The 17,678-nt window shown below is 56.4% G+C and overlaps 2 protein-coding genes across 3 annotated transcripts in view; both read right to left on the bottom strand.

Moving 5' to 3' along the window:
- LOC131666448 (CCR4-NOT transcription complex subunit 6-like) overlaps positions 1–17,678 on the bottom strand; it is a 226,540-nt gene that overhangs the window by 168,723 nt on the left and 40,139 nt on the right. The gene's annotated exons all lie outside the window — the stretch shown is intronic.
- Positions 2,166–6,692, bottom strand: LOC131666447 (uncharacterized). Its single transcript, XM_058939105.1, has one exon. The coding sequence runs from the start codon at positions 6,469–6,471 to the stop codon at positions 4,588–4,590; it is 1,884 nt and encodes a 627-aa protein (XP_058795088.1). The 5' UTR covers positions 6,472–6,692; the 3' UTR covers positions 2,166–4,587.

The raw sequence follows: 17,678 nt of genomic DNA, 5'->3' as shown, positions 1-17,678 counted from the left end.
CGCGCGCGAGTCCGACCCGCGAGTTTCACTTTAATTAGTCCGTGCGCCGGCGACATCCGGCGGCACCAACAAAAAGAGCGGCGAATTACGGCAGGCAATAAAGGCCGCGGGAATCTAATTGCATTTTCCGCGAGCAGGCACAGCTTTTCCTTTTTTTATTGGCGCCGGGCGTCCCAATGGCCGCAGCCGGCCCAGTTTCGCAATAATGCGACGTTGGCGCGGATCCGGCGCGTACGCGGCGAGAGCTGAAAGTTGCGCAGCCGAGTCGCGGTTTCGCGCCGCCTCGACCGCTCTTGCTTTTGTTGCTATTCGGCCGGCGCGGGCGGCGAAAGCTGGCGCGCGCGTGACAGGCGTGACGGCCGAGCCGGCCGGCGCCTTGGCGCGCGAGCTCTTAATTAGCGCGCCTTCGACGGGCGAACGTGGCCTGCAGGCGAGCGATCGCCGCTCTGCGAAGACAATCGCAGGCGCAGCGGATTAACGGTGTCTCGGGGTATTCGCCGTCTGTTATGCAACGGCGCCGCGGCCGAGCAACTTGTCGGGTTATCGGCCGATCGATCGAGCCTCTATACGAAAAAGCTGCCGCCCGGCACTCCCATCCGCCGGTATCTGGCCGAAAAATCGGCGAGGCGCGCACGCTCGTCTTCCGCGGAGACCGGGTCACGTCGATTAGGCGCGCGGCTCTCTCTCGGACCGAAGCCGTCGCCAGATAAGAGATAATAATAATTGAGCGCCGCCGCCGAGCGCCTTTCTGACGTCGGAGAGCACCCCGGTAATGACGTTGTTCCGTTAGAGCGCCGCGCTTCTACGCCCTGCTCGCCGCGACACTTATCGCCGAGCGAACTTTTCCTATAGCCGCTGTAAGCTTTTGTTGCGCGCAACGATTAAAGCAACAGCAAAACATGGCACTTGTTCGCATACCAGAAACAAGTTATTGGAATTCCATTTTCTCTCTCTCCGCGTTGCCGTAACGTACGAGTCGGTTTGTGTACCGCAAGCGTTGAGCGAGATTCGCGCGTAAAAGAGCTATACGTGGCCTCTCCCCTCGCGCGCGGAAAGTATCCCTGGCGGCGTTCGTTTGGGCCTCGCGAGCCTTCTCGCGCGGCAACGCGACGCGAATAATCGGTCCGCGAGCCGACGTCGAGCGCGGAGAGGTGAGTCGGACTGGCCGATGAAAAAGACGAAGATATCGATCAAGCCGATTCGCAGCCGGCTCCGTCGGCCGATTTTCCACGATGGAAAAAAAACGCGCGCACGCGGCGAGCCTGACGGATCGCCGGAACAGCTGATGATCACCTGTCCGCGTGGCAGCCCGTAAATTAGCGATTCTCAGGGGGGCTGCGGCAATTTGTCGACGTTTCGCTCCTTTTCATTAGCGCTGCTGCTGTGGCTCGCAAGAGAGAGAGAGAGAGAGAGAGAGAGAGTGAAAAAAAGACAAAGCAGCAACAACAGTATCGCGCGGCTATTGCCCGTTAATCGAGTGCGTCGTTCGCGATTCACTTTCCGTAGAGAGGAACAGAGGTGAGCCCCGGCTAATTGCCTGGCGAATTTATCATCGCCAAAGCGCTAATTGTTTTCCGTGATTGATACGCTCGCTCGTTTACATCGCTGCAGTCTATGCAGCCAAATAACTATTTGCTTTCCCAATTAATTCTTCAGCCGCTGCACCTTCTCCGCAACTGACGATCGAGCTTTTTCGGCGATTTCATCTTTGATGCAAGTAATCACCTTTCGTACCAAATCATTATCTTCGAGAGGTTTTCTTCTTTTTATTGCGTTTGTTTGACTTGCGTGCAGCAACATTCAGATGCAATACCAAACCATGATTTTATCCAAGTGATTGATCGTGGACATTAATATAAGTCGTGCAATGCGCCTTCTGATAATTATATTCTTTTATTATGTTTTTTTCTTTCATAGAGATTGCACTCAATGTCTATAATCGCGTTCGACTGTTTAGCTTCATACATCTCGCAGATAATTAAAATCGATATCGCATCCTTGAACAATTATCAAAAAGAACAAGCGAATGATAATCAATTGATAACGCTGGATGTAATAAATAGTTGACAGATAATAATGATAAATATTTCGTATTGATTACGAGGAATGATTGAGGATCGGGTAATGAGAGAATAAGTAAAAAGAGAGGTTTTCATTTACAAACAGTACACTTTATTTCACTTCGCGTATTTGTCGTTTTTTTTTTATTTTTTTTTAATAATTTTATAATAACTCGACTTTGACAATCGGCTGAGAGCAAAGCTCGCGTGTGCAGTATGATCGCCGCGGCGCAGAGAAGGAATAATAAAAGTTGAGAAAAAAAAACGGGAAAACCGCGAATTTTGCATAGCCGCGAGCGGAACACGACCGGGCCACGATCGAAGTGCACGCCTGGCAATTCGATCGCGGTCCAACGCTAGCACGTCGCTTTGCGGCTTTTCCATTTTCTTTACTCGTCGTCGTCGTCGTCGTCGTTGTTCGTCGCATTGCGCTGCGCGCGTCTCGCCCTCGTCGACGGCCGTCCCTTAAGCGTAGAACCTCTGCGACGCGACGAGACGATGTCGCCTGCGAGTCTTAACGTACAAATTTTCATCGGCGATAAATAATAAATAAACCGTAGGAGAGGCTGCCTTGCTTGATTGAGAAACAAAGTGGACCTCTGCGTCAACGAGAAACACTGTAATACTGTTGGCCAGGTGCGACACACAGCTCGTTTTCCAATCAAACAATGCGCCCGGAGAATCTCTTGGCGTGCCAGTGAAAGTGCCAATTTCGAATGCTCACCCGCGGGCAGTCAGCGAGCGAGAGAGATCATGCGATTAGAGCGATTAGGAGTATACGCGGGCATAAATAAAGGGCGAAAATTGCCGGAGCGAGTGCGAACGGAGACGGGGCTTCACAATGCAGCTCCGCGGAAAGTGTGCCGATATCACTCCCATGCGAATTTCGAAAATCCCCTCGAAAATCACGCGCGCGAGAGAGCTGATCTTGGATTATTCGTAGGTATCAATTTTCGCAGGCTCCTAGCCTCGAGTTACAGCATACACACGGCACGGAATTGATAGGCAGACAGGCCGCATCGGCGGCGTTTAACCTGGTTTTCAGGCTCGCGCCATCTCCGCCGCGATATAGAAAGCGGAGGCAGGCAGGCGGACAGACAGAGGGGGAGGGAGAGAGAAAGAGAGAGACAGACGCGCTCGCGACCCGCTAATAGCGAATTTCGAGGCTCGACGCGGGAACCGAGAAAGGAAACGGAGCGCGGCGCTCGATCCAGTTGGCTGTCGCGGCTTTAAATTGGTCGTCGTCATGGGCGATCGCGTGCAGACCGGAAGGCGACTTGTCCATGGACAGATTTGTCGCTGCCGGCTCTTTCGCAGCGTCAAGCCAATTAACAATGTGCTGGCGTGTCGCGCGCGCGTCTTTTCCTCGATTGCCTTCGCCGACTCGCACACGCGATTTCCTTTCTCTTTTCGCGCACGTCGATGCGAGGCGAGTTTCGCTACCGCGGCGCGGATCGAATCGCCAGCTCCTCGGAGCGCCGACCAGGCGAAACTTCTGTCTTTCGATCTCGGGATTGCTCTCCCTCGCTTCGGCGGCTCGCAAAAACCGAGTTTCGTCGCCGATAAAACGTCGCAGTGACAATCGCGGGCATTTCAATAGCGGGGAAAAAGGCAGCGGCGGCCGCGGCGGCCATTAAAACCGCGAGCAGGCAAAGGCGAAACGTGTCTCTCTTTTCTCTAATTACACACGGCGACACAAAGTCGTGGAGCGAGAGGCCGGAAGAGAAAGTCCCTCGCCGCGGAAAAGAAACGGACGCCAGCGGGGAAACAGAGCCGATTCCTCGATCCTCTTGCGTCGATCTCGTTTTTCCTCTCTCCCTCCGTCCGCCGCTCGGTGTACCATTTCAACTCGAACTCTCGAAACGCTCCGCGCGCATGTCTTCCCATTTTTCCCCTTTTTTTGCCCCGCCTGGTAATACTGAAAAGCTATCCGCGAGACTGCGCGTCGAACGCCATTCGCGCGCTCCCATGTGGACTTTACTCTCAGCCATGCGACACAAGGAACGAGGAGAGACAGTGCTTCTCAAGGATTATCGCAATATGCATAACTCGTGTAATCGCATCGTATCTTGCGTATAGTTTGCGCGACCTCGGTTGCCGTTAATTTTCACTCGTACGCATGCATTCTCTTTTGTCGCAAACACACGCACACGCACACACGAGCGCGCATACGTAGCGCCAAGTCTATTGCTTGAGTTCTGATTAACGGCGAGCGAAGTCATGACTTAGCGGAATCGGAAACTAGGTTTATCTTGTAGCTTGTGTGTCTCGGTGTCGGCGTGTGTGTGGTGCGCGGGCGCGTGCGTGTCGGCCAGGCTGGTTGCGTCTAATTGTCCCGCTCGCGCCCATTGGTTCTCGCTCGCACCGCGCCTGGCCGCATCGCTCCAGACGGGCAACGGGAAGCAGAGGAGGGCCGAACGAGGAACGGTTGGTCCCGGCGGCGACCAGGCGACGACTGGCTTTCGTCCGCGCGACACCTGCGCGCGCGCTGCGACGTCCGCTCGGCGGGGGGGCCGCACTCGCGCACTCAGTCCTCGCCGGCCTGCAGCAGCGTGCGAAAGTCCTGCTGGAGCTGGGACTCGTGGTAACTCCAGATGTCGCTGAACTCCTCGGAGTCCTCGTCGTCCGGGAAGGCGAAGGCGACGGCGGCGCCGGGCCCCTCGGCGGCGAAGCGGTGGCGGCGGGCGAGGCCGGTCGGCGACGACGAGTAGAACTTGATCTCGAGGTCGCGGTGGCCGTTCGGCGAGGTGACGATCTCCGTGGACACCTCGAGCGGGCCCTGGAGCCCGGGGCTGCCGGCGCCGCCGCTGCCGCAGCTGCTCGTCGGCGAGGCCGGCTGGTCGACGGGCGAGCCCGAGCCCACGGACAGCGCGTCGCCGCGCCAGGGCTTCTTGCGGCGGGCCGCCTCGGCCGGCCGGGCGCCGCCGCGGTCCCCGATCACGCCCACGTCGCGGTTCGGCACGAGCAGCTCGTCGCTGAAGTAGCTGGTCGGGTCGCTCCAGCTGCGGCGCAGCAGCGCCGCGCCGTCCGGCCGGTCGGCGCCCGCGGGCCTGAGGCGCAGGCACGAGCCGTCGGCGCCGGCCGCCACGTCGAACAGCTCGACGGCGCCGGCGTGCTCCTGGCAGACGAGCGGCCGCGCGGCCAGGAACAGCGGCAGGGGCGCGTAGCGCGGCTGCTGGTGCTGCTGCTGGCGGCGCTGCTGCGGCTGGCCCAGCTCGAGCAGCGCCGGCTGCCCCAGGTACTGGCCCGCGAAGCTCGCGCGGTCCGCCACGTCCCAGAGGAGCGCGGCCGGCTCGCAGTAGCGGCACTGGCACAGCGCGGCGCACTCGTCGCCGACGTCCCGCGCGCGGCAGCCGGCCGGCTCGGCGCCCAGCTCGCGCGGCAAGCGCGCGCCGCCCGGCTGGCGGAGGTAGCCGCTGGCCTTGGCGGCGGCGACCACGGCGGCCGGGCAGACGGGCACCGGCAGCACCACGTTGCGGTTATCGTCTAGCACTTTCACCTGCACGTGTCGGTGGGCGAAGCGCTGCTGCTGCTGCTGCTGCTGCTGCTGCTGCTGCTGCCTGGTGTCGACGACCTCTTGCTGCTGCGCCGGGCCCTGGGTCTGGGCCCGGGCGCCGATCGCTCGCCGATAGTAGTGGTCGGCGCCGCCGTAGCGCTGGTGTCCGTCGTAGGAGTAACACCTGAGACGCGCCGACTCGGGTTGCGAGCCGGCCGACGACGGCACGGCGTACTGCGACGCGCCGGCGGCGCTGCCTTCCTCGACGCCGGCGCCGGCGGCCGGCGCTCTGCCGTCGGCGCCGGCCACGGGCTTCTGGGAAGCGGTCGGTACGAGCGGCGGCTTGCGGTCCTTCTTTCTGCGCTTTCGGGGCTTGATGATGCGCGGCAGGCTGTTCTCCGAGTTGTTGGAGCCCGAGCTCTCGTCGCTGGCGATGCTCAGGGAGTCGATGCTGGCCACGTTCGTCCCGCCGACGCCGGCCTCGCTGGCCTTGGTCAGCGGCTGCGCCAGCGCTTTCTTCAGCTCGGCGGACGCGTGCAGCCGGTTGCCGGCGATCCTCTGCGCCGGCTGCTGCTGCTGCGACGCGGCTCTGGCTACGCCGCCGAACAGCGGCGGCGGCGGTGGCGGCGGCTGCTTGAGCGGCCGGCCGCCGTGGTATCGCTGGGCCGAGAGTATGAGCGGGGCTCCCTGCGTGTGCACGGCCAGCCTGGAGAGCGGCACCCTGTTGTGCGCCGACTGCTGCTGCTGCTGCTGCTGCTGCACGAGAGGCGCGCCGCCGGCCCAGAATTGCTTGGCGCCGCCGCTTCGATGCTGCTGCGGGGTCGCCGAGTCCGGCTGCGCGCAGCAGCCGGAGCTGATGAGGCAGCTGCCGATGTAGCGCTCCACTTCGAGAGCGCCTTGCGAGGCCGGGCTCATGTTTGTCACCGGGGCTCCGATCGCTCGCACGGATATCACACACACGACACGCGCGGCACTGTGTCGACTGCGACGCAGCCTCTTCGGCTTTGCCTAGTGGCGAGCGTGCGCGCACTAGCCCATCGCACACATTGCCGCCAGCTGTGACGGCGGCCGGAGCGACACTGCCGCGGCTCGGATGCTCTCGGCGAGTGTGCGACGGCGGCGGCGGCAGCGGCGGCGCTCGGCTGCCCCCACCGCTGCTACTACTGCTGCCTCCCTACTACCTCTCTTTGTGTCTCGTTTCCCGCTCTCTCTCGCGCGCGCCCCGACATCCTACTCCAAATACGCGACTTTCCTTCCGCTATGCACAGCAGACTTGCCGGCCGAGGAAGGGGGGAGGGGGGGAGCAACGAACCCCTCTCGCGCGCTGTTTATTTCGTCTAGCAGCGCCACCGCTTTCGGTGCATGTGGTGCTTTCGATTGTTATCTCCGATAATGATACACGTGTTCGGCGGGGGGACACCCGAGAGAGAAAGAGCGACGCTGATTGCAACCAAGAGCACTCGCTGTCATTATTTCCAGCATACACGCACGGCACTCGGCTCTTTCTTTTCCTGAGCGAGAGCAATTATGGCTCGATTGCAGCTCGCGGCTGCGCGCAAACAATGATTAGCCGAATTTCGGAGAAACTCTCATTTCCCTCTTCAATTGGGCTCTCGGCCCTTTTAATGGGCCCCCACACGCTGCGGTGAGGACGCTTCCGCCACCGAGCCAGTCGCGCTCCTTGCTCCGTGTCGTTCGGCGGCTCGCGGCGCGGCGGGGTAACGCAAATCAATCGTCCGCGTGAACGTCCAACGATTCGCGCGTACGCCAGGTTTTCGTGGCACTGGCTCTTCGAAAAGCAAGGCGCGCCGGAGAGAGAGAGAGAGAGAGAGAGAGAGAATGAATGTGCGCGGGGAGGGGCATAAATCACGGTAATTCTTCCGATAAAGGTAACGTATCGACGCCATGAATCTTGCGCGGCGCAGCGCTCGGCGGTCGCGGCGGCGAAACAATTGCTCGGAGAAAGTGAGGTGTCTGCGGCGCTATAGCGCGGGACGCCCTCGCATCTGGGCCACGGAAGTGGGTCGGTCGAGTCATCAATCGCCTGCGGCAGGCAGATCCGAGGAGGCCTCCTCTCCCCTCGCACGCGCGCGCGATAAGCAGAGCGGGCAACATCCGGTAGGCGCGCTTGGTTCCTCTCGGTCCGCCCTTCGCTTCTCTGGCGCGGAGTGCACAGCAACACTTTGAATCCTCGACGACGATAATAAATGTAAGAGCGCGAATCCTTCTCCTTTGCCGCTGCTAACTTGCAGGCAGAAAACTTCGCGCGAGCAGGAGGAGCGGAAAGCGAAAAAAAAAGAGGGAGGCGAGAGAGAAACAAAGAACGAGCATAAATCACCGAGCTACTCGTTTTTCACGCCGAGGAGCGGCAGCTACGGGGGGTCCGGCGCGACGTAGCCAGTCCTCGCGCCTGGAAAGTCGCGCGGCGGACTTTTTGCCAGCGACTGCGAGACGGAGTTTTCGAGCGACTCGCTTATTCCCCAATCTTATCTTATCTCCCGAAAGAAGAGGTGGGCGGGAGAGGGGGCGAGCGAGGGACAGGTTTTATTTTGCGCGTCGCGCGCACCGACCGGCGAAATGCCGCTCTTCGGCTTATCTCCGGCAAATCGTCGAATCGGTACTCGATCGCGAACGCAACGGCCGCGCTATTTAGCCGCTGAAAACAAGCTTGCGCAACCGCGAGAGCGATTGTTCGCGCAGCGCTTTATCGTCGGATAACGGCTCTGCGCTTACTCGCGCCAATCAACTTGTAACGTATAACGAGCAGCCTATACGCCTCAACTTGAAACTCATATCGCTCAGCCGTTGCGAAACCACGCATATACGATGCGAATGTGCTTGCGATTGATTAGCGCCTTTGTGGAATGGCTTTTGAATGACGGGGCACACGCACGACCAAAGTGAAATGCGAGGGGGTGCGCGAGAGCCAAGTGCGCTCGCAGTCTCGCGTTTTCGGCGGCGAGCAGCGGTCTCGCGACCCCGACTGCGCCGCTGCTGTCGCGGCAGTCAATTCCAAACTGAATCGGCGCTAAACTCGATGATCGACTCACGCCTCGAAGAGCAAACAGAGCGAACGGCTCGTGCGCTCTGCGCCGGCACATCGCATGCCAGCGAACGGCGTCGAGTTTCGCGCGCCGGCTTTGACGACATCGTTAAAGCCCCACCAAAGGCAATAAAGTTAATTAAAGCGCGTGCGCTGGCGAGTAAAGCTTGCCGTTTGTGGAGCACTTTTGCTCGCGGCCGATCGCAGCCAGCGCGCGTAGCCGACCGATCCGCGACACGTTCATTTTCCAGTCTCTGAAAAGTCCCTCAGGTCGTAATTCGAATTAGGCCCGCTCGCATTTGTCGCTCGCTGCCGCGCGCGATAAATCCAGAATCGAGATAATGGAGGCTCGGGCGCAATAGCTGTCCGCGCAAATCCTTCTTATGGGCATGTTCGCGATCATTCCGGAAACACAGGCGCGCATTTGCATGGCAAAGTGAAAATGTCCTTCTACGTCGACGCGCGCGCGCGGGAGGATTTTCTCCCTTTATATATCGCACCTACACCCCCCTTTAACGCCCTTTGTTTCCTTGCACTTTATGGTCGGATTTCCCTGTTTTTTTTTCTAGTTGCCCGCTCGCGTGGCAATCCGGATTTAGAAGCGCCAATCGGCCAAATCCTTTCTATTACCAACGGACTCTTTATTTTCTTCGTTGGAAACTTTACGCCCAGTTGTTTCAAAAGCGACGTGAAAATTCGTTAATCTAATACAAGTACGCCTGTTTCATTCCTGATCTTTAAAATAGCCACCGCATGATAGGTCGAGAATTCTACGTAATATTTAGAAACAGCGATGCACTTTAAGCCTGAATCAATATCAATACTCATTAATCCACCGGAAATTGACATTTGGATGTGACGCTTGTTAAATGTAAGCTCAATACTTTCTTTTCATCGAATAGTTAATTGTATAGAAAGTGCAAGTTTACTTTCTAGTTTGTGAATTCATGCATTAAAAACACACTTTTCAACTTTCATTATAAACAACCGTCACCTGCGCGTTGTAAAATAATTTACTAATTAATGTGTTGGACTCCGGACGCACAAAAGGCGGCGACCTCCGAAAATATCCCTTTTTGCGCATGAAAAAATCAAAACTCGGTGGAACCTACATCCGCGTATGTTTTGCCAAAGCAGCGGGCGAATGACGAAGAAAAACATAAAGGAGAAAAGACGCGACGAAACTGGCGTTGAGCTGTACGTGCGCGCACGCTTGTGTGTGACGAGCGAATCCCTTCATTTTGTAGTCATTTCATTCCGTATTCATTGGCCAGGGACTCGCGCGCGAGGCAAAAAATAGAGAGAGAGAAACGAGTCGCGGAATAAAAAACAAGGGACGCGCGGAAACAACGAGCAGCAGCCTCTCTTTGACACGTGTACACGTTACACAGATTTCCTGCTGTGCGTCCGCTTAATGACGAAGAATTGTCCGGCTCGAGTAAATCAAAGGCGGCCGTGTCGAGAATCTGCGCTCGCGAGCATCGCGTGGCGTCCGTTATGAAACATGCAATCCGCGGGCGGAGTATCGGCTTACGATGACGAAAAGAAGAAAGAAGAAGAAGAAGAAGAAGAAGAAGAAGAAGAAGAAGAAGAAGAAGAAGAAGAAGGAGAAGAAGAAGAGAAAAAGAATTGTGTTTCCGCGAAACGGGCCGATGACTGCGGCGGCTCGACTCGAGTTACCTTTGTACAGACCGAACGAGGTTAAGCGCGCAGAAGAGGAGCAGTGGCTCGGCGCGCCGTACGCACTAGTGAACTGGTTGCTTCGCTTTTCTTCTCGGCTTGTGGGATAAGCAATTCGGGCCTCATTAGAAACAAGCCGCAACAATGGCGCGCGGATGGAGGCTAATAACAATTAGCCGCTTCCCGGCTGATTCGCGACTCGCGCGTGCGAGGGGGGCCTCCTTCGTTCGCCGCGTCTCGGCGACTTTCCAATGCAACGGTCGCGCGCGCGCGCACACGCACGCACGCACGCACGCACACACACACACACACGAGTCCCGGCAGGCTCGGAGCGAGCCGCTGACGCGCGTCGAAAAGCACGGCTGGAGGTCGGGCCGAGGAGGAGGGACGGGCCGATAAGCCGGGGATAAATGATAAATATCGGGACTGCGGCGGCAGCAGAAGCGCTGGCGAGTCCAAGTGTGCCGGGCAGTTTTTTTGCGTCGCCGCGGCCGGGGCACGCCCGATTATCGGCCTGTAGGCTATAACTTTTCCTGGAAGCCGTCCATTACCCTGATTGTTCGCGCGCGCGCGCCGAGCCTACTTTTTCCCGGCCGCCTTCTTTAATTAGCCTCCACGCGGCTATCTCCGGCTGCGATCCTCTGATTTATTAAAGGAATCCTCTCTGCTCGTCGAGGCGGCTCCCTGCAAATCGCTCTTCCCTTTTACAGCTCGTCAATTGAACAATGCATATGTGGGTTAATGGCCCGCCGGCACATTGTTCCTCGCGATACCGGCGCGGGGCCCGTAACTTTCCGCGAGTTGCAAAACAGCGGGGCAGCGCCCGATGGCAGCTTTACACGCCAATTGTTGCGCTCGAATTGAATGGCATCGATCAGCGGGGGCAAAAAGGCGCGTCGGAGGGAGGAAGCGCGCCGAGCGCGCCCACATAGCAGAGTCCGCACTTGCATCGGCCGAGAGCGGGCACGTAGCGCGGACGTCGCCGCGGCCGCGACATGGGAAACCGGTTACGTATCTCGTCGGGGCGTTCGAGCACGGATTCTTACCTGCAAAACGAACGACAAGCCGAGCCAGTCAAGTTATTAAATTATCGTATTAGAATTTCAGTGTACACGGACGGTAATTGCCGTATCGGTGCCCGCTGCGCGTAATTTCTCGTGACGCAATCGCTTCGGAGCCTCGGTCGTCTCGAGCGCCGAAATCGCGCCGGCGCCCGTCGATCCCGACTCCCCCCCCCCCCCGCCCCACCACGTTATTTACGGCCGAGACAAGCGCGCGGACGCGCGCAAAGTGCTCCACCGAGGCCGACGCGGAGGGGGCTGTGACTCGAGCAACTGCCAAAGCCGGAAGATGCCGCGCGCATCGGGCCGAGCGAGTGTCGCTGCTGCAGCTGCTGGGCGTTGCGTTCTTTTCTTTTACCTCTCGATTCCGCAACTGGCGGAGAGAAATCATGGGTGTCTAGCTTTGACGCCGACGTCGAGGCAGGCGAGTTCGACACGCGCCGATAATTACGCAGATATGCATCTTTCAGCAGGCGACGAAGGGAGAGGCGGCGGCGGCGGCGGCGGCGGCGGCGGCGGCGGCGGCGGAGGAGGAGGAGGAGGAGGAGCGCGCGGGCAAACAAGTCAATACTGCGGATGAAGGCAAATGGAACGAGCAAAAGTCAAACAAGCTCGTCTCAAAGGCGAGCCGGAGAGAGATCGGCTCGGCATCGCGCATATAACTCGTTAGGCCTGTCTGGGTTTATATGCAGAGTCGCCGCCGCGAGGCGAGGGCACTTGCACGGGTTTGCGGCCGAGAGCCGCGCCTCTCTCCTCTCGAAGCCGCAGCTTCTCCCCTTTGGCTCACGCGTTGGCGCGCGCCCGTCGTCCGCGACGATTATCCCCGCGCGAGGGTCGAACGACGCGGATGCCCGAAAAATTGTCCACTCGTTGATACAGAGACGCCCGAGGCGTCACTACGGAATGTAAGAGACTGCCGAGGCAAGTCGGCTCCGTGTCGAGTCTCGTCGCGAGGCTCAATCCGGGGTAGGGAAATTCAATTACCGGGCAATGCGCGCGGGCCGAATGCGGTGACGCGCGCGAGCAACATCGGTGGGTGTCATTCTCCTCGGGGGCTGGCACCTCCCAAGCGTAATACGCACAGCCGGAAAGCCGTCCGTAAGTCGCACTTACGATACCATTGCGAGTGAACGGATGGAGCAATGAGAATACAGCGTTGTTCTCTCATGAAAGCGACGCTCGCGTATCTGTGCCATCAGCATTATCTGCTGTGTGTCAACGAAAAAACCACTTGCGATTCGCGAGCGTCGGTACGTTATTATGATTGGCACATGTCCAGCCTTGTCATTTATCTCTGCTGGCTGCTTGCGTTCAACAATGCAACAATGCCGGGGCATAATTAGACATTCTTGTCAGAGGATCGAGACTGAAGAAAGAAAGAGCAGCGGCTGCGGCAGCGGCAGCAGCAGGAAGAGCGAATATAAGAGTGCAATCTCTCGCGCGCATCTTGGCAAAAGAGGGGGAGAGAAAAAAGACGAGGAAGGCAAGAGTTGCAGTTGAAGGGTAAAAACAAAGGACGCGTGAAATGCAAAACGAGGGGAAGAAAAAAGAAGATCGAGGGAGAGAGGAGCGTACGTGCACCGAAGATACTAGCAGTGGAATAAGGTCGGATTATTTCCCCTTTCTCGGGGTTTTTTTTTCTGCCTCGCCGAGTGCTCATCGCGTTACATTCGGAGCACTAGATCAAATACTTGTTTTGCTTTCTGCGCTGCAACGCGCGCGCAACGCTGCACTCGGCAGTGGAGCTTACGCGCAACCGGAAAAAAAGCGTATCAATCAAGAGGTAATACAATAATGAAATTGGCGCGAGGGAATTAGAAGCATCTCGAAGCAGACGAGTTTCTTTATGCATCGGATTCCTGAGAAAATAGAGGGATAGCCGAGGCAAGTATCGTCGATTCATAAAAAGCCGTCTGTGCTTTTTCGTGTCGCCCCGTAGCGAACGGCCGTTGAATCCACGATGATTTCCTGTCCGCGTTCATCGATATGGCCTTTCTCAAACTCATTTCCAGTCATTAGCTTCGTTCTTGTTGTCTCCGATCTTAATTGATCCAGATAACTCGACCACGCGTCCCGTGCGCTTCCTCGCCTGCGCACGCGAAAACAAACAACGAAAGGCATTAATGATTGGCGCAATCTCGCGAGGCATTAGCAACGCAAATCAGCCCTGATGAAAATACAAAGCGACCGTTGACAAATTATTCGGGTTCTCTAGTCCGAGGGTTTGTTGGACGATTCGCGACACGCGCCGCTCTTTTTACCTGTTTTTTGCCCAGCCCGAGCGATAATTATCTCACGTATACCGAGAATCGAAGGTCGTCGACAGGCGATCACCTCATTATGGCATAATAATTCACGGCGCTCTATCTGTCTCTTTCTTTCTCTCTCGCTCGCTCGCTCGCTCGCTTGGCTCGGCGAAAAAAGGGAGCGATGGGAGCGCGGAAAGTTTCGACAATGCGCGCTGTCTTTTTTTTTTTATTTTTCGAGCGCGGAAATTCGTGGTAAAGCGATCGCACGGGGCACGTAAAAAAGCAACGACAAAACGAGCTGTTCCGCTATGAATTCGTAGCGCGTAGTCTCGCGTTTCGCTTTTTTTTTGTGCAATTGGATAATTGCACAGAAAAAAAGAAAAAAATAGAAACAAAAAAGCTGGCGGACTGCTACTCATGCGCCAACCCTTTCGTGCATAAACACTCTGTGCCCGCGCCTAATTCCTGTCCCGCAGGTCCGCGGCCGATTGTTCGCGGGCCCGGCGGCGCATTTATTTATTCTTTTCCCGCCGTCGCGCGATATTCAAGAGTTCGCGACACACAATGCGATAGCGACGCCAGCAGTTGTTCCCTTCTTGCTTGTTTTTCCCAATGATTTGTTTCGTCGAGGGCCAGCGATACGATCGCGTCACGCTTTTCAAGAAGATGACGTAAAGACGTCACGCCGCTATCGTCGATCCGCCTGTCTGGCAGGAAGCGTCCAAGATAATGCTGCCTCAACTCTGCTCAAATAGGCACGGGGTTTTTTTTCATCGTCACCTGCCTCGCACGTCTAGACCCGTGGCAGTAAGCGTCGCGAGCAAAAGTCTACGTTCCTTTTACTATACAGCACTCCCCTAGTGGCACAAGCAACTTATTGATTTGTTTTTATTACAGCGTGTTTATTGGGTGGAAAATGTTTATTATGCATCGATGATCGGTGTATAATTATTGCTACTGAAATCACAAACCGTCTCGAGGCAAGAAAAGTAAATTACTTTGCTAGACACGCGGAGAAATTTAATCGCTTTACAAATAAAATCAAAGAAAGCTGAACGAGAGTGCTTCGAGAAAAATTGTACGAGCAAACTTGAGCAAAGTCGGCGGGAAGGAGGCAAGGCAGAGTTCTTGATCTACAGCATAAAAGAGAGCGGAAGGCTTTCGTGGCTCCTTTTGTTACACAGCTGGGCGATGTCTTTTCTCTCTCTCTCTCTCTAGGCACGTCGAGGCGTAAAAATAAAGAGAGCGCGACGCGACGACAGCGTAAGATCGTCCTGGCATGGCAAACGTCTCGCCGAGCGCTCGCGATCGTTAAGTCACCTGCTACGGGCTCTACGAAAATCACGCTTTTAATGGCCGTCTCGCTGGCGATATCCGCCACGCGGACGCGCGCAACCTCTCCCTCTCTCTCTCTCTCTCTCTCTCTCTCTCTCTCTCTCTCTCTCTCTCTCTCGGCGGGAACGCTCGCGGATTAATTAGCGCCTATTTCGCGGACGCGCGCGTTCGATTTGACGCGACGGAATTATTCAAAGCCAAGAGAGCGCGTCGCGCGGAGCGAGGGCTGCGTTCATAAGTAAACAGATCGCGGAGAGCTGCTGGGATCTCGCGCATATCGAGGAGCGCGGCAATAAGAAGTGCGCAACTACTCGACATCTCCATATAACTCGCAAAGGCTAAAAAAAGAAAAAACGCCAAACACATCACAGCCAAACACATCACACACGGGCACGTCGCTCGCAGCGACAACCCTGCGCCTTTGGCTGATTTGTATGTTCAGCCTTCGCTCGCGAACTGTGCAAACAGAAAACTCCACTATTCGTTCCCCACCTTCTCTCCTCTCTCTCTCTCTCTCTCTCTCTCTCTCTCTCTCTCTCTCTCTTCTCTCCTCTCCTCTCTCTCTCTCTCTCTCTCCTCTCTCTCTCTCTCCTCTCTCTCTCTCTCTCTCTCTCTCTCTCTCTCTCTCCTCTCTCTCTCTCTCTCTCTCTCTCTCCTCATCTCTCCCTCTCTCTCTTTCATCCGCCAACTTTTCTCACGGAACTCGCCATCACAATACAGCGCTAATTACACACGCCAGCTGATTATCATCGGTTATGCGCGCAAAATACGCATATTTATTGCATGCGCACATTTTTTCACGCGTCGATGATTTTTCACACGTCGAATAATTTTTTCGTTATACACACATACACACACACTTACAAAGTCAACTAGGTTAGTTGACTCATTTTACACTTGACGCCCGGAATAATGAACGGCTTGTTTAACTGCCGGTGTGAAATGCTCTTGTTTTTCTTTTTTGTTTCCTCCTCTCTGCGCCCCCCCCCCCCCCATTACGGGTCTTTTTCCAGAAAGTGATTTTCTTTCGAAACGATTACAAGTAGCTGTAAGTTTCTCAGGTTTCCAATTAGAACGATTTGAAAGACTGCCGGTAGCGTGCCTCCGCCAATAGCCGAATATTTCTGCGAACATGCAGCCGTGAAACGTTAAGCGGCTTTTCGGACAGGCATACGTGTAAATTGCTCGAGGAGGGCTCCGCAAGTTGCTTCCCGATGAAGAAGTCCGGCGCGAAAGTGTAAGCGCAACGAAAGTAAGCCTCCGAGTGCTCGAGAACAATAGCGACAAGTGAAAAACCAAGCGCGTTTGCGTGCGCGCGGGTCACACGCGAATACCGGGCGATCGCGCGTCACACTCGGACGCCCAGTCGTGCGGAGTATTGTCCACGGCTCGATTGCAGTCGTTGCGGCGAGCCAGTCGTCGACTGTGCACTGCGGCTGAAACGTGGAGGGCACGTTCCAGGCGACGTCTTTACAGGGCGAGAGAGGGGAGGCAAGGAACGTCTGCGACGCCGGTGGATTAGCTGACAGCAGCAGCAGCAGCAGCAATGGACGGATCACGCAAGGCTCTTTGACGATACACGCAGCCTGCCGTTGATTGACGCCTATAACAGCCGAATTTCGCAGGGTCCACTCGATTGTCCTCTTCTTCGACAAGAGCGGCAGCGACTGCTCGCAGAGCGCGCAGGCATCCGACAATGACGCGGGGCGAATAAATATTCATCGCGGACGGAGAGATTTAAAGAGCGCGAGAGCCTCCGGCGCCAAGAAGAGATGCAGGCAGGCATTGTCAACGGCGGGCTTGCGATTGCTATCGCGAAGCTGTTGGCCGGGAGAGGAGAGCGGGGAGGGGGGAGGGGGGGGGCGACGCCAAAGAAAAGGGAAAGTGAGGCATCTAGCGCAGGTGAGCTGCCGGCGCTGCTGCCTGCGTCGCGTCGGACGCTTTTAACAATGCCGCACGAACGCGCACAGTAGTTATTGCGACGCCTTTGTCCCGCTGACTTTCGCTTATACTCGCGCGAACGAGGCAAGCGTCGGCAGCGCGCGCTCCTCCTCGCGGGCTCTCCCTCTCTCTTTTTTTTTGTGCCAGCTTTGAAGAAGAGATTTCAAAGCGAGAACATTTCTGGAATCGTGGGAATTCTCAGGGGCTATGAAGGATTTTCACATGGTTAACAGCTGAAGCCCGCGCGCGCGCGCTACCTACTTGCTTCGGTAAAAAACTATCGCTGTTCATTTCGTGCCGGCACACAGGGCTAACGAGTTCCTTCCCATTTCTCGCGCGCGCCTTCGTCATCGATCGCTCGCGTGGATTTCCGTACTCGATTCGAGCGAACGCACCTCGGCGTTGCTTCTATGTCGATAAGCGGGTGGCCGACGTAAATATTCATTCGTAATATTTCCCCGGCGAAAAATCGAGTACGCGAGAGCGCAGTGCGACCGCGCGAGCGAGGACAATATCAAACGACATCAGCGTCCGTCGCAATAAAGCCCTATTAAAAATTCCATAATCCTGGGACTTGGCCGCCTCGGACGATTTCCATCGTAAACAACCTTACCCCTTCTCTCTCGCCTCGGATTTACGGTGAAATTCTTTCCGTGTCGCAGATTAAATGGAAACGCACGCGCGCTGCAGCAGACTTCACGGGCGTTCATAATGAAAATCGTACGTTATAAAAAGAAAGAAGGGAAAAAGAACGAGGGGCTCGCGCTCATTTGCATTTCGATGAGGCTTATACGACATAAGGAAAGTATATGT

The sequence above is a fragment of the Phymastichus coffea genome, unplaced genomic scaffold (genome assembly GCF_024137745.1).
Source record: "Phymastichus coffea isolate CEN01 unplaced genomic scaffold, Cenicafe_Pcof_1.1 PCOF00058, whole genome shotgun sequence".
Taxonomy (NCBI): domain Eukaryota; kingdom Metazoa; phylum Arthropoda; class Insecta; order Hymenoptera; family Eulophidae; genus Phymastichus; species Phymastichus coffea.
Note: the sequence above shows the minus strand (reverse complement) of the source record. Positions and strands in the feature narration are given on the sequence as shown.